Here is a 13277-nt window from a genome sequence, read left to right on the forward strand (position 1 = left end):
CGAGTGTTGGCAACTGGTGGTTCCGAAGAAGATGAGGTCCAAGATCTTGGATGAGTCCCATAACCAGATCACTAGTGGGCACCTGGGAGTGAAGAAAACTTTAAGCCAGCTGCGACAGAGGTTCTACTGGATTGGCATGCGTCAGGATGTTGAAGAGTGGTGTCGGGCCTGTGATGTGTGCTGTGCCAAGAAGGGACCCAAGAAACGTGGTTGTGCCCCTCTCCAGCTGTACCAAGTGGGTACACTGATGGAAAGAATTGCAGTGGACATTGCTGGACTTTTGCCACTCATTGAGAGAGGAAACTGGTATATATGTGTCGCCATGGACTACTTCACAAAGTGGCCAGAAGCCTATGCCATCCCCAATCAAGAGGCTGCGACTGTTGCTCAGGTGTTGGTTGATCAGTTTTTCTGTCGTTTTGGGATGCCACAAGAGCTACATTCAGACCAGGGTAGAAACTTTGAGTCTGCTGTATTCCATGAGTGCTGCAAGTTATTGGGGATCAAGATGACCAGGACGACCCCACTAAGGCCACAGTCAGATGGGATGGTGGAGAAATTCAACTGGACCCTGGGGCAAGAACTGGCCAAGTACTGCATTGATGGACAAACAGACTGGGACCAGAAATTACCAGCTTTGGTGATGGCATATCGGTCTGCATCCCACGAGTCTACTGGCTACACTCCTGCAAAACTGATGTTGGGCCACGAGTTACGTTTACCTGTCAACTTGTTAATGGAAAGACCATCTGGTGAAGAGCTGCCTACAGACACCACCGGCTATGCAAAGCATCTTCAGGAAAAGCTGGCTGAGGTACAGTGCCTCAAGAAAGTATCCGTACCTAGGGGCAGATAGTTTTGAAATCATACGTTCACCTCAGGTGTGTTTTCGGATCACATCGTTGGTTTTTCAGTTTGTTTACCACATAGTTGTTCTGATACTTTTTTGAGGTACTGTACATCAACAAGTGCAAGGAGCCCTCAAGTTTTCAGGAGAAGTGATGAAGTGCAAGTATGATGCGAAGGCAAGTGAAGTGAGCTTCCAGGATGGTGACCAAGTCTGGTTATACAATCCTCAGCGTAAGAAGGGACAGTCACCAAAGTTGCAGAGCCCATGGGACGGGCCTTACACTGTGTTGGACCGCCTATCGGACGTAACATATCGGATTCGGGGAGGCAGGAGGTCTCGCCCAAAGGTGGTACACGTGAATCGTCTGTGGCAGTACCATGGGCCAGGACAGTACAGCTGGGATGTCTCTGAGGAATTGTGCTAACCCGCAACCGAGGATGTTGAGGACCAAGGAGCTGAAGTGCAAGAAGATGGTGACAGTTTCCCTAGGGAAGAAGTGAATCAAGAAAAGGACCAAGACCTTCCTGGAGGAGTGGACTATGTGGAGGAAGAAGGACATCGTCGGAAGCGGCATAGAAGACCTGATAAGTTGAAAGATTATTTTGTGTATAGTTAGATGTTTCATTTGAATTAGGGTTTATGTTTATGTTTGTGTATACTGTGTAGTTTTGTCGGGACGACAAAGAACTAGGGAGGGGGTAGTGTTATGAAGGGGGATTTGCCAGTTAGGTAGTCTCGTACCTTCGAGACGTTTCTGGTACCGTAAGTTTCGGTACGAGTCGTCAGAGTTGCCAGTTTGTCTGGTGTTTATAAGTGTAGTTATTTCGTAAGTTAAACATTTATTTTTATGCTCTTTCTTTATAATGTTTTATTTAAGTAATTACTTGTTAAATTATGTAATTTAAGTTCGTATGGTTAATGATTTAGAGTGTTATGTAATGTAAGACAACTCTAGAATGTTTTGATGTCTCGTAGTTGGTAACTGTTGTTGCTAGGGGCTGCTGCAAGACAGTATGTCCTAGAATGTTGGAGAAGTGGACGTTTCTAGAACAATGCAAGCTTATATAAGGATGGGGTAGAGATTATAACAAGTTTAGTGAGGTGTCAAGTCAGTCTGGAGTTTAGTCGGGTTTCAGATCAATTTGTATGAAGTGCAGTCGGTTTTGGTGCAGTGTCAGTGTCAGTGAAGGTTGTATATTTTGGTACTTGTGAAAACAGTGGCAAACAGTGACGGGTTATTGAATTTTGTATATCAGTGGAACTTGAAAAGACAGTGAAGTGTATTAAGTGTAATTACTGTCAGTGAAGATTATTTTCATTACTTGTGTAATAAGTGAAGTGTTAGCAAGCATTAAGTGTACTAACTGTGAAGTGTTGTAAACATTAAGTGTAACTGCAGTCTATAAAGTGTGTATAGCTCCAGTGCTTGTGAGAACAGTGAAGTTGGAAAGAATTAAGTGGAATTATTTGGAAAATAAAGACAGTGAACTTTAAGGAGCCAGTGTTTATTTTCGCCTCAGCTGATCTTGTGTACTGCACACCTAAAGGCTGACCATAGGAAGAACAACTCACTGGGCAACGTCCTTCCTGTACTGTACTACTGCTGTTGGAGCCTGTGGCAGTGTGAGGACTGGGACGTAACAATATGTTCCGTGGTAACTGTACCATACATTAAGAATTTACTCTGGGACTAAATCTGAACAGCTTCTTTATTCAAACTCACTACATGAGTGTATTTAATACACTGTTCTCCAGGAAACGTTATGCAGTGTATGAGTGAGGCCTGGCAATGGATGAGTAGAGCACTCCTCAACCCCTTAATAATAAGCGGTACTTCATCATAAACTGGATGAAAGTGTCTGGTCCATGGTTATTATCATCATCATCAGCAGCAGCAACAGCGTAGTTGCAAACCCAGTTTCATCTGGATGTGAACGCAGTGAACCTCAGGATGCTAATGATGCAGCCCACCATTCCCCTTTCAGATGGTGAGGGACGTTTGTGCACCCAGGCAGGTCCTCCGTCTGGGTGTATTGGAGCCACGGCGAGAAGGCGCCCCTCTCCAGCAAACGATGAGCCTGGTGAAGAGGACTAGTGTTTGTGGAAGCTCGAGAGAAACTGCTCTGCCTTCATGCACCGGCCCAGTTAACCCATTCAATAGGTTACCTCTTATATTTTATTGTTGCTGCCTCCACAGGGCTGTATTATCTCTCTTATATTTTTAATTGCAGCCTCCATGGGGCTTTATTCAGCTTGAGACACATTAAGTTCTATATAACCTTCATTAACGCCTTCAGTACCAGGCTCTTTGAAGGTTGAATAAACTCAAACGGAAGGAACAACATTAAGCTTACATATACTCCACAGGATTCAAAGGGTTAAGGAAAGTATAACTATCCACTATCTCTCCTACGATTAGTTCACACTAACTTGGCGGGGCTTTTACTCTCCAGTATATTTCCCGTAGGTCAATGGCAGCACAGTATAAGGTAATACTACAGCTCTACATCCCTTCCATAATACTTCCTCGTGACTAGCACTATATTCCAGTATAGTTCAGCGTTCACCCTATAGAGACGTCAACTGTACGCCAGGTTAAGGTCAACAGAGTATATTTATCAGTTGCGTAGCCAGAGGGGAAGCCCTGGTGTCACATGCTAACGCTGAAATATGCCTGGCCACCCCAATACCAACTCAGACTTACTTAAAGGTATCATCGACCACCCCAAATAATTTCCTCTTAAGCCACTCAGTAATTAGGTTTGACTACTTCATATTTAAAGTCGTAAATACGAATCTGCTAGCTATATTATATTGTTTTAAAAAGTGATGGTTATACTTGTAAGGTGGAGACAGGATTCTGATGGTTTGAATAATGTCTGGTTGATTCTGTGGCCGGTCACTGGGCATGTTATTAACAATTCTTCCTGAGTTATACTTTTCCTTCTTGTCTCTGGATCCTACCTCACTCAGTTCTTAGGTGGGAATACGAGCTGGGATAATGATGATGATGCGAAATGAAAATATGGATCTGTTTTTAGATGTGTGTGTGTGTGTGTGTGTGTGTGTGTGTGTGTGTGTGTGTGTGTGTGTGTGTGTGTGTGTGTGTGTGTGTGTGTGTGTGTGTGTGTGTGTGTGTGTGTGTGTGTGTGTGTGTGTGTGTGTGTGTGTGTGTGTGTGTGTGTGTGTGTGTGTGTGTGTGTGTGTGTGTGTGTGTGTGTGTGTGTGTGTGTGTGTGTGTGTGTGTGTGTGTGTGTGTGTGTGTGTGTGTGCGTGCGCGCGCGCGCGTGTGCGTTTTTTTAACGACTAATTTCTATGGGTAATAAATTTGGGAAAAAGATAGTACACAAAGTGACTGCCATGAAACATTTATTTTACAGTCATAATAAAAGTGAGAGTTGTACACACACACACACACACACACACACACACACACACACACACACACACACACACACACACACACACCGGGTAACAGGTAAGTACTGATCGCCGGATGTTGCTCACCTGTTGTGTGTACTGGTCACTGTGTTGCTGGTACTGGTCACTGTGTTGTGGGTACTGGTCACTGTGTTGCTGGTACTGGTCACTGTGTTGTGGGTACTGGTCACTGTGTTGCTGGTACTGGTCACTGTGTTGTGGGTACTGGTCACTGTGTTGCGGGTACTGGTCACTGTTGCTGGTACTGGTCACTGTGTTGTGGGTACTGGTCACTGTGTTGTGGGTACTGGTCACTGTGTTGCTGGTACTGGTCACTGTGTTGTGGGTACTGGTCACTGTGTTGTGGGTACTGGTCACTGTGTTGCTGGTGCTGGTCACTGTGTTGTGGGTACCGTTTACTTCATTCTGGTGGCGGTCCTCATACACACTTGGCAAGACTCGTGGGATGGTGTTCTCATCAGCTTAAGAGGTTTCCTGGCACCTGTTCCTTCACCATTTATATTACTTATGACACCTTAACAGCCTTTTGTATGTTATGTATATGTATCTTTATTGTGAACAGCATACACAGGAATATTAAGGTGTTACATTAATAAACTGGCAAGGAAGAGGTGCCGAGGAGCTTCCAAAACAAATGAGAATACAACTGACACTCTTACCATGCCAAGGAAACAGTTCACACTTGCTTACCTGGCTGACCATCCTCTCATTTTTAAAAAAGAAAACAATAAGCTTTTGGCCTTGTTGCCTGCTTCTTGAAGTTTAAAAGTGGTTGGCTTTTGTCACTGGTTAAACACTACTATTCGCTTATACTGTTTTTATTAAATATAACTGAATTTTATTACGAAAGACAGTATGTTTTTAAATTTTGACCTTACAGACAGTCTTCACTGTAAAGCACGTGTTCTAAAATATCACAAATCAGTTTGACTTTAGCAGGAAATCTTTCCATAAATTACTGTTAACTTAAAAAAGGCTATTAATGGCGAGGGCATAGTGTAAATATTTATTTTGTCTTTTCTTAAAATCTCTGAGAGTTGTACTGTTGTCAAAAATGTTGAATGTGATCCAAGGTTCTTTTGACATTATGTGAACGGGTTTTGAGATACACAACAAGCAACAATGAAAGGCAGTACATTAATACAAATATTCCTCCACTCTCATGCCCATACAACCACACATCATATACTGTACAAATATAAATATTAAGATATCTCACTTCTACGTAAATATATATATTTATGTATAGTTTATTCCTGTACAAACAACAAATGTATTCCTAACGTAAGCATTACCAGTGTCTTTATAATATTAACAGCCACACAGTTCCTCCACAGGTATGTGAGAAGATATGTAGGTAGATTTTGTAACTTTATTCAGGTAGAGGAGTTTTCAACATAATTTTTTCTCAGTCCTTATTCTTGTTCAAACAATATATAACATTTTGAACCAATGCTCAACTTTATCACTTCCTAGTCATCTTCATTACTTTTATCCATTCAGGTCGTTTCCAAATAATCCTTAATCTTAGGTAATCACTTCCCAGTCTGTTAAACTAATGCAGTCTTTTCAACCACTTACAGAACTTTTTAAGTGGATCCACATTATTCTTTATCAATTCCCACTGCTGGTTTTTTTTTTTTTTTTTTTTTTTTTACCACTCCTACTTTTTCTTTTTTAACCAGAGCCATATCTTTTTCAAGTACATTTTTTTTTCAAACAGCCATTAATGTTATTGATTAATAAAAATTCTTATTCATCCTATCCCTAAACATAGTCACTTTTGTGAGGCAGTTTTCCATGCTTGCATGGGTCGGCACTGTTTCCACCTAATGGCTGCTTCCAGCTGCATAGCTTCCTGCAGCTGCCAGTCTAGTCTTTTACCAGAGGACTTAATGCATAACTTGTTTTTCTATCTTTGCCGGTCATTAAAGTTTTCTCAAGTACTTCCCTTGGAAGCTGGACTGATGCGTTGGCTGTTAGGGATGCTCATCGCTGTCAGCAAGTGCATCATCTGAAGAAGTGTTGGGCAAGCGTGTGGGTGGCGGTGGGTAGACAGAGTAGCAAGAGAAGGAGGACTAATACTGAGGTGGCTGACGCCCTCATGGTTTGTGTGCCGCTGCTGGACATGGAGGAGGATGACTTGGATGAACCTGATACTGATGACCCCGACAAAGACGATGACGGGGATGAGCCGTCCTTCTCGGTGTTTGTCTCTTGCTGGAGTCCGGCTGGGTTTTCCTCTGAAAGGGAAAATATTAAAACTCGTAGCATCATCATCAATACCAATATCACTAATACCTGTCACATCATCACCATGATTATAATAAAAATCATTAGTATTACTTGTAAAACAATATGGAATATGAAAGACTTATTAGTTACAGAATTATCAACAAAGGAGATGTCTGAAATAGGTGACACCCATTTCAGGAGATAACACTACTCTATCAAGGCAAATACCTCTATTCAGACAGTAACATAATAAATGATTCTTAAAATTTCTGTCAGTAATATTTCGGTGAGGTGTTTCAACACAGGACTACTTAGTTATGCCCAATATATAAATGAACATGTAGAGAAGTTGTGATTAATTGGCCAATAGAGGTTGAGTGTTGTCCATATGTATGCCAAGCCGATCCCAGGCTGGGACAGGGAACAGTCTGGGGATTTGTATTTAGTAGAACTGCTTTTACTGATCTTTCACAAAAATCCATCCTATGTCATACAACTGTTTACTGGGTATATCTCCTTACTATATACCCAGATACAACAATCCTAGAGGGGGTGACCATGAACAAAATCGCCTCCCTATCACCCTATCCTTTGCTCTTAGGCAATCCCACCATCCCACACCACTCTCACTCATGTATCTCTCCACCATCCATAGACACATTTATATCTACAGATGCAGATGAAAATATATACATAAGGAAGGGCTCACTCTGTATAACGGTGACGGATACTGATGCCTGTGCAGCGTTAGAGGGGACACAGGTGTAGTTCCCCTCATCTCGCCGTGACACTGACGCCACATACAGCTTAGACGACTTACGGGAGTTGTCCACCATCACACCGCGCTCACTGTAGTCATGGAGGGAAGGGGCATTGTAAGATGGATGCAGAATCAGACTCAGAGTAAAAGTTGATCTATTTTCGACCTATAGTTTTTGTATATGGCATGTCTCAGGAGTGTAATGCCGTATGGCAGTGAGACCTGGCAATAAAAATCATATTCGTAGGCTCAAACGTAAAGATGTGACAATGATTAGACAGATGTCTAGTACATCTTTAAATGCACGGGTTGGGGGGGGAATGGAACTAGGTTTATGATTAATGAGTCGAGTGGAAGGATGGGACTGGAGTGTACGGGTGTTGTGATGAGAATGGATAGAGTAAGAAGATTTGGGCAGGTGGAGAGAATGGAGGATGACAATTGGGTGTGGAATGTATGAAGTGTGAACGTCGGGCTCCGAAAGGCAGACTGGAAAAGACCTGGGATGAGGTCATAGTGTGTGACCTCAGGGATAAGGGACTGAATAGTAAGACTGCCAGAGGTCGAGGAAGGTGAAAAGCCGCCATTAGGGGATGAAGGCCGACGCATGCAAGCGTGTTGACGCATTTGTAAGATACGAACCTCTGACCTTCTTTCAGGCAATATTTACCAAGCAACCAACCAAGTGGGAACTGAAACCCATCTGAGAAAAAAACAAAACAAGGAGATCGGCTTTGCCATTCTAGGGCTACAGGGATCTAGAAAGAATATGGAGATGAAGAAGAAATAAGAATATAAAAAAATTGGGATCTTTGTCAAATGTGTTTTAGCACAGTGTTTTATTTTCGCTGCTCTGAGAGATGTTAGAGGGAAAGAAAAGCATGAGGATTAAGGCTTGAAGTTAATAAAAGTTTAATACTTCCATGTTTGGGAGTTATCATGGATTATATTTCTTAAAGCTTATGGCAGCGTCAGAGCCATCCTTACATACAGTGTGTACTGACACTCTAATCAGGCAATCAGTTATCTTGTATAGCATATTTGCAACCAGCAATATGCCTAATAGTGCTGTGTGTCCCTAGACATGTAATGTCGGAGGTGTTGTGTACTGGCACAGGCTACTGCATAGAGTCGTATATCTCTCATATGATAGTAGTCGCTCACAGGAACAACTTCGGTGTCAGAATGTAAGTTGGCTATTGGGGTGGTTTTGGTGCAGTCACTGGTGATGAATAAGGCGATGATCTATATGGTTTGCAGGGTGTTATAATGAGTATCAGACAGGGTGGGAACCTATACCCTAGAGGCACAGAACATCGTTAACATTATGTATTGTTTGCTGCCCAAAGTTTGGCCCTGTAGTTGCCCTGAGTGCATTGAGAGTGAGGCTGCACCATCTCTTGATGTATGTTTTGTATGTTGTTCTTTAATGTGAGGTCGGGGTCATATGTCACTCCAACGATCTTAGTGGAGGGTGTGTGTGTGTGTGTGCGTGGCACATTTACATTGTTAATTGTGATGTGGGGAAAGTATTGGTGTTCGTGTTTGCTGCTGCTGATGAGGTTGGTGGTGGGTTTGACTGGGACGATATTCAACCTGTTGTCCTCAGCCCATGTTTTTCTACAGTGTGTTGAGGTAGTCCTGTTTGAAGGCTGTGTCAGCAATGTGGTGTGTGGATGTTATGGTGATGTCCTCTGATTATGAGGCAATATTTGTGGATGGCCAGGGTGTGGGGATAGCATGCATGTATCGGATGAAGAGTGTGGGTGAGAGAATACTGCCCTGAGGAACTGCATTAGGGAAATTTCGTGTTCGTGATGACTTACCCTGGAATGTAGCATGTGCTTGTCTGTCAGATAAATAGTTGGCAAGTTAGCGTTTGGTATTGTTCTCCATATTAGTGCTGTATATCGTGGTGATTATTTTATGTTATGGGATGGCACTGAAGGCTTCAGTAATATCTATTTTTGTAAGCAGTATGTGATATGCTGGTTTCGCAAAGTTAATGCCATCAGGTGCTTTTTGTGTGAGATTAGTAAGTGAGGTGTTTGTAGAATGTAGTGGTGTAAATCTGTGTTTTGAGGATGCAAGGACACTGAGTGTGACTTTGTCGATATTAAGGCACTCAGTTATTCTGGATGGTGTGCTAAGCAGTGTATGAGTCTGTACAAATAGCCCAATGGTGTGTTGAGTCTTTGTTTGGTTTAAGGATGGTAATAAATATATCTTGTTTCCAAATACAGGGAAGGCCACAGTGTGTTTATGTTGCTGATGTCTGTGAAAGCCAAGATGCCGTGTGGTTTTAAATGTTTCAGGTGCAGGTTGCTTATGTCATTCGATTCTGTGCTTGTACTGTATATTATTTTTTTATGTTCTGTGCTTGTTCTGGAGTGAAGGGGGTAGCACTATGGTCATGCAGAAAGGGTTACCTTTGTTGACAGCAATGTTTTTCAAACTCAGTGTACGTTGTGCTACGTGTCTTAAGACTGCGTATTGGTTCACCGGTATATGTGGGTGTTTGCAGTGTTAAATGTCGAGGTATTTTTACAGGCCCTGGTATCGTATATGGACTAACACATGCTGATACCCATTTTCATGTGCACCGAATGACAGTAGGAAAATTAATCTTAGCCACGAATGGTTAATGTTGTTTCAGAGGTATTTTGACCAGTACATATTTGATATTGACTTCATATTGTAAACAGAGCTGTGTGTGTGGTTTCTAGATGAAATGCAGGCTCCTGTGGTGGAGTAAACAGTTCAGTAAACATTGACAATATAAAGAGAGCAGCATGTGTGGGTCATAGATGAATTGCAGGCTCATGTGACGAAGTAAACAGTTCAGTGGACATTGACTTAATGTAAGTGGTATGGATGGCAGAATTAACACAACACTGATATGATGACGTGAGTCACGTGACCACCTCAGCACCTAATTTCCTGTTTTGGTGACCCTCTCCAAATTCACTACTGTCAAAATTCATTATGGCTTATAATTGACGACAAAAACCGCCTTATGTCTGATTGGTTTTTGTAGGATTGCATGTGTCGGGTGCTAGAGGTGATGGAGGCGTAGCTCATTGTGGTGTCTGTAATTTAGTGATACTAAATATATACTAATTATTTTTAGATTTGTTGAGTCAAGAGAAAGGGTTTGTGGAGTAATTAAGTGTTGTTACATAGGCTGATGTCCATTTTCTTTGTACTAATTTTGTTGTAGGTCTCACTGTTTGTTTACTGGAGTTTGTAATGGTTTTTATTTGTCAAGGAGAGGCGAGTTGTATTTATGTTTGTTGCGTCGTCTCATGAGGCAGGCAATCTCTGGAGTAAGGTTTAGGTTGTAATGTATTATGTTGCCTTGAGGAATGAGGTGTTTTCTCCACTGAGTATGATGGTGTTTATCTGTGTAATGTGCCTGGTGATGGCTGTGTTGTTTTGTGTGCTGAAGTGTTGTTTGCTTTCTTCAGTGAATTCCGTCAAGTCTGCTCCCTTGTATTATAGTGTTAAACTCTTATTACGATTAACTATTCGAGATAGATAGATAAATTGAGAGAGAGAGAGAGAGAGAGAGAGAGAGAGAGAGAGAGAGAGAGAGAATTAGGTCTATAATCTGCTCACTTTAACTAGGCGCAGAACTGCCATCTCCATCTTGAATGCTGAACTACTGTACAAAGAAAGAGCAACATTCTAAAATAGTGCTGTTGATGAAGGCGTGCGATGGGAAGGATATACTGTATAGCCAGAGTACCTTCATACTGTGCCACTGAGCTACGAGAAAGTGGTTGGGAAATGACAAAAATCGTCGGTAAGTTAAGGTGAATTATCTATAGCAGAAGTGAACACAGTAAGGCATCCTGAAACATGGGTGGAGGGTGGAGGAAAAAACAGTGTGAGAAGTATTTACTACAAAAAATCAAAACTCACATGAATGAATAGCAGAAATGAATACAGTAAGGTGTCCTGAAACATGAAGGGGGAGGGAAGGAGAAATCAATAGAGTGAGACATTATTCTATATCTCTATACCCAGGCTGTTTCCCCTCTAATGGGGGGGGGGGTAGCCAGGACAGGACGACACACCCACCAAAATACTCACACACACACACACACACACACACACACACACACACATTTACTCGTATCTTAGCCTCTAAGGGGAGAAGGGACCGCTCCTCACCGCACCACAACGCACGAGGGTCAACTGCACAGTGCGAGAAGTATTTAGCACAAAGAGTCCAGACTCACGTGTTGTAGTTAATCATCCTGTCGCGGTGGTACCAGAACACGTACACAGAACACGTACACAGAATCCAGACTCACGTGTCGTAGTTAATCATCCTGTCGCCGCGGTACCAGAACACGTACACAGAACACGTACACAGAATCCAGACTCACGTGTCGTAGTTAATCATCCTGTCACCGTGGTACCAGAACACGTACACAGAACACGTACACAGAATCCAGACTCACGTGTCGTAGTTAATCATCCTGTCGCCGCGGTACCAGAACACGTACCGTTGGAGAAATTTCCGCGTGGGACACTGTGTAGATGGCAGCAGCAGCGACCGTCAGAAATGATCTGGTAACAGTGCTGGGGGTGAAGCAGGGGGTGGGAGTTGCGGCGAAGGTGAGTGATGGAGGAGAGGAGGGGTGGTGGTGAGGGTAGGTGAGTGTTAGGGAGAGGTTAAGTAGCCATTGTGTCAACAAACTCTGCGTAGATAATCATTCCAATACAATTTTTCAATTAATAAAAAAAGGTAGTGGCAACAGGTTGTTAATGATGGTTCAGTAGTTGATGCGATAAGTTCAATACCTTAGCAAACAGGTATCGCCAATACATAATCTTATCCTTCCCTCCGTCATTCCGTCCCCTCATCGGAAAGCTTTCTATTGTTGACCGAGAATTAATAAATATTTAGAACTGATTTCAGCAGCTTATCATGCAAGTTGCTTAACAAAGATACTGTAACTTTCATTGCAACTTGAATACCGAATCTAACATTCTGTAATAGTCCATTTTATATTTGTATAAGTCAATTACTGTTAACTTGAGACCGAACGCTGGCAGAATACGGAAAATACATCCTTTAGATTGACGGCGTAATTTGTTATCCTTTCATAGTCGTATAGGCAGTTGCCCTGCTTACGGATGGATGAGCCTGGCCTTCATACCAGACTATAAATTTAAGCATACTCCAGTCAACACTTTCTTTGGGTCAATCCCTCATATCTTAATAGGCCTATATAACGTTATGCTTATGAGCATACGTGCCTGATTATACGAGTATGAAACGTGCATAATCTCTCTCTCTCTCTCCCTTTCTCCCTTTGACACACGTAGTACATTACCTTACATACAGTCACACTGGTCCCCTTTCGGTTGGCAGGAATATGATACAGTCTGTTTTTCAGTCGTCATCTAATATGAATACCGACATAATGTCGCTGTTTAAGATGGTGATATACAATGAATGGATGAGAAATAGGGGCGTGGAAGAAGTTGAGAGGCGGAAGAGAGTTATATGTAGAAAGAAAGAGAGAGGTGAAAAGATTAGTAAGAGAGAGTAAGAAGAGAGTGGATGAGGAATTTGGAAGGAATTTGAGTGTAAAGTGGAGGAACTGTAAGACAATGTTCTGGAAAGAGGTGAAGAGAGTAAGACAGGGTGGAAGTGAAGTTAGCAGGGGAGTGAAAGATAAAAATGGTAGATTACTAGTGGAGAAGGAAGAAAAAGTGAGCAGATGGAGAGAACACTTTAAGGAATTGTTGAACATACAGAATGGAAGTAATGCGAGTATGAGTGGCTGGGGAATAGCTGGGAGAAGGAGGGAGGTGAGAAGACAGGAAGAAATCAGTAGGACAGAAGTTGTGGAAGCAATGAAGAAAGTGAAATTGGGGAAAGCCCCAGGAATTGATGGAGTGTGTGGTGAAATGCTGAAGCATGGGGGAGAGATACTAGTAGAATGGATGTGGAAGATGTGCAGATTGGCCTCG

General features: G+C 42.4%; 1 protein-coding gene across 1 annotated transcript in view; it reads right to left on the bottom strand.

Annotated features, from left to right (window-relative positions):
- Positions 1–13277, bottom strand: part of LOC145417191 (uncharacterized) — a 66763-nt gene that overhangs the window by 36786 nt on the left and 16700 nt on the right. The window contains exons 8-9 of the mRNA XM_080285964.1: positions 7236–7375; positions 6471–6534 (exon numbers count right to left, since the gene is read on the bottom strand). Coding sequence (XP_080142090.1) covers positions 6471–6534; positions 7236–7375 — 204 coding nt within the window. The remainder of the gene's footprint in view (positions 1–6470; positions 6535–7235; positions 7376–13277) is intronic.

The sequence above is a fragment of the Coenobita brevimanus genome, chromosome 109 (genome assembly GCF_032717465.1).
Source record: "Coenobita brevimanus isolate Jiangsu-jjx chromosome 109, ASM3271746v2, whole genome shotgun sequence".
Classification (NCBI taxonomy): domain Eukaryota; kingdom Metazoa; phylum Arthropoda; class Malacostraca; order Decapoda; family Coenobitidae; genus Coenobita; species Coenobita brevimanus.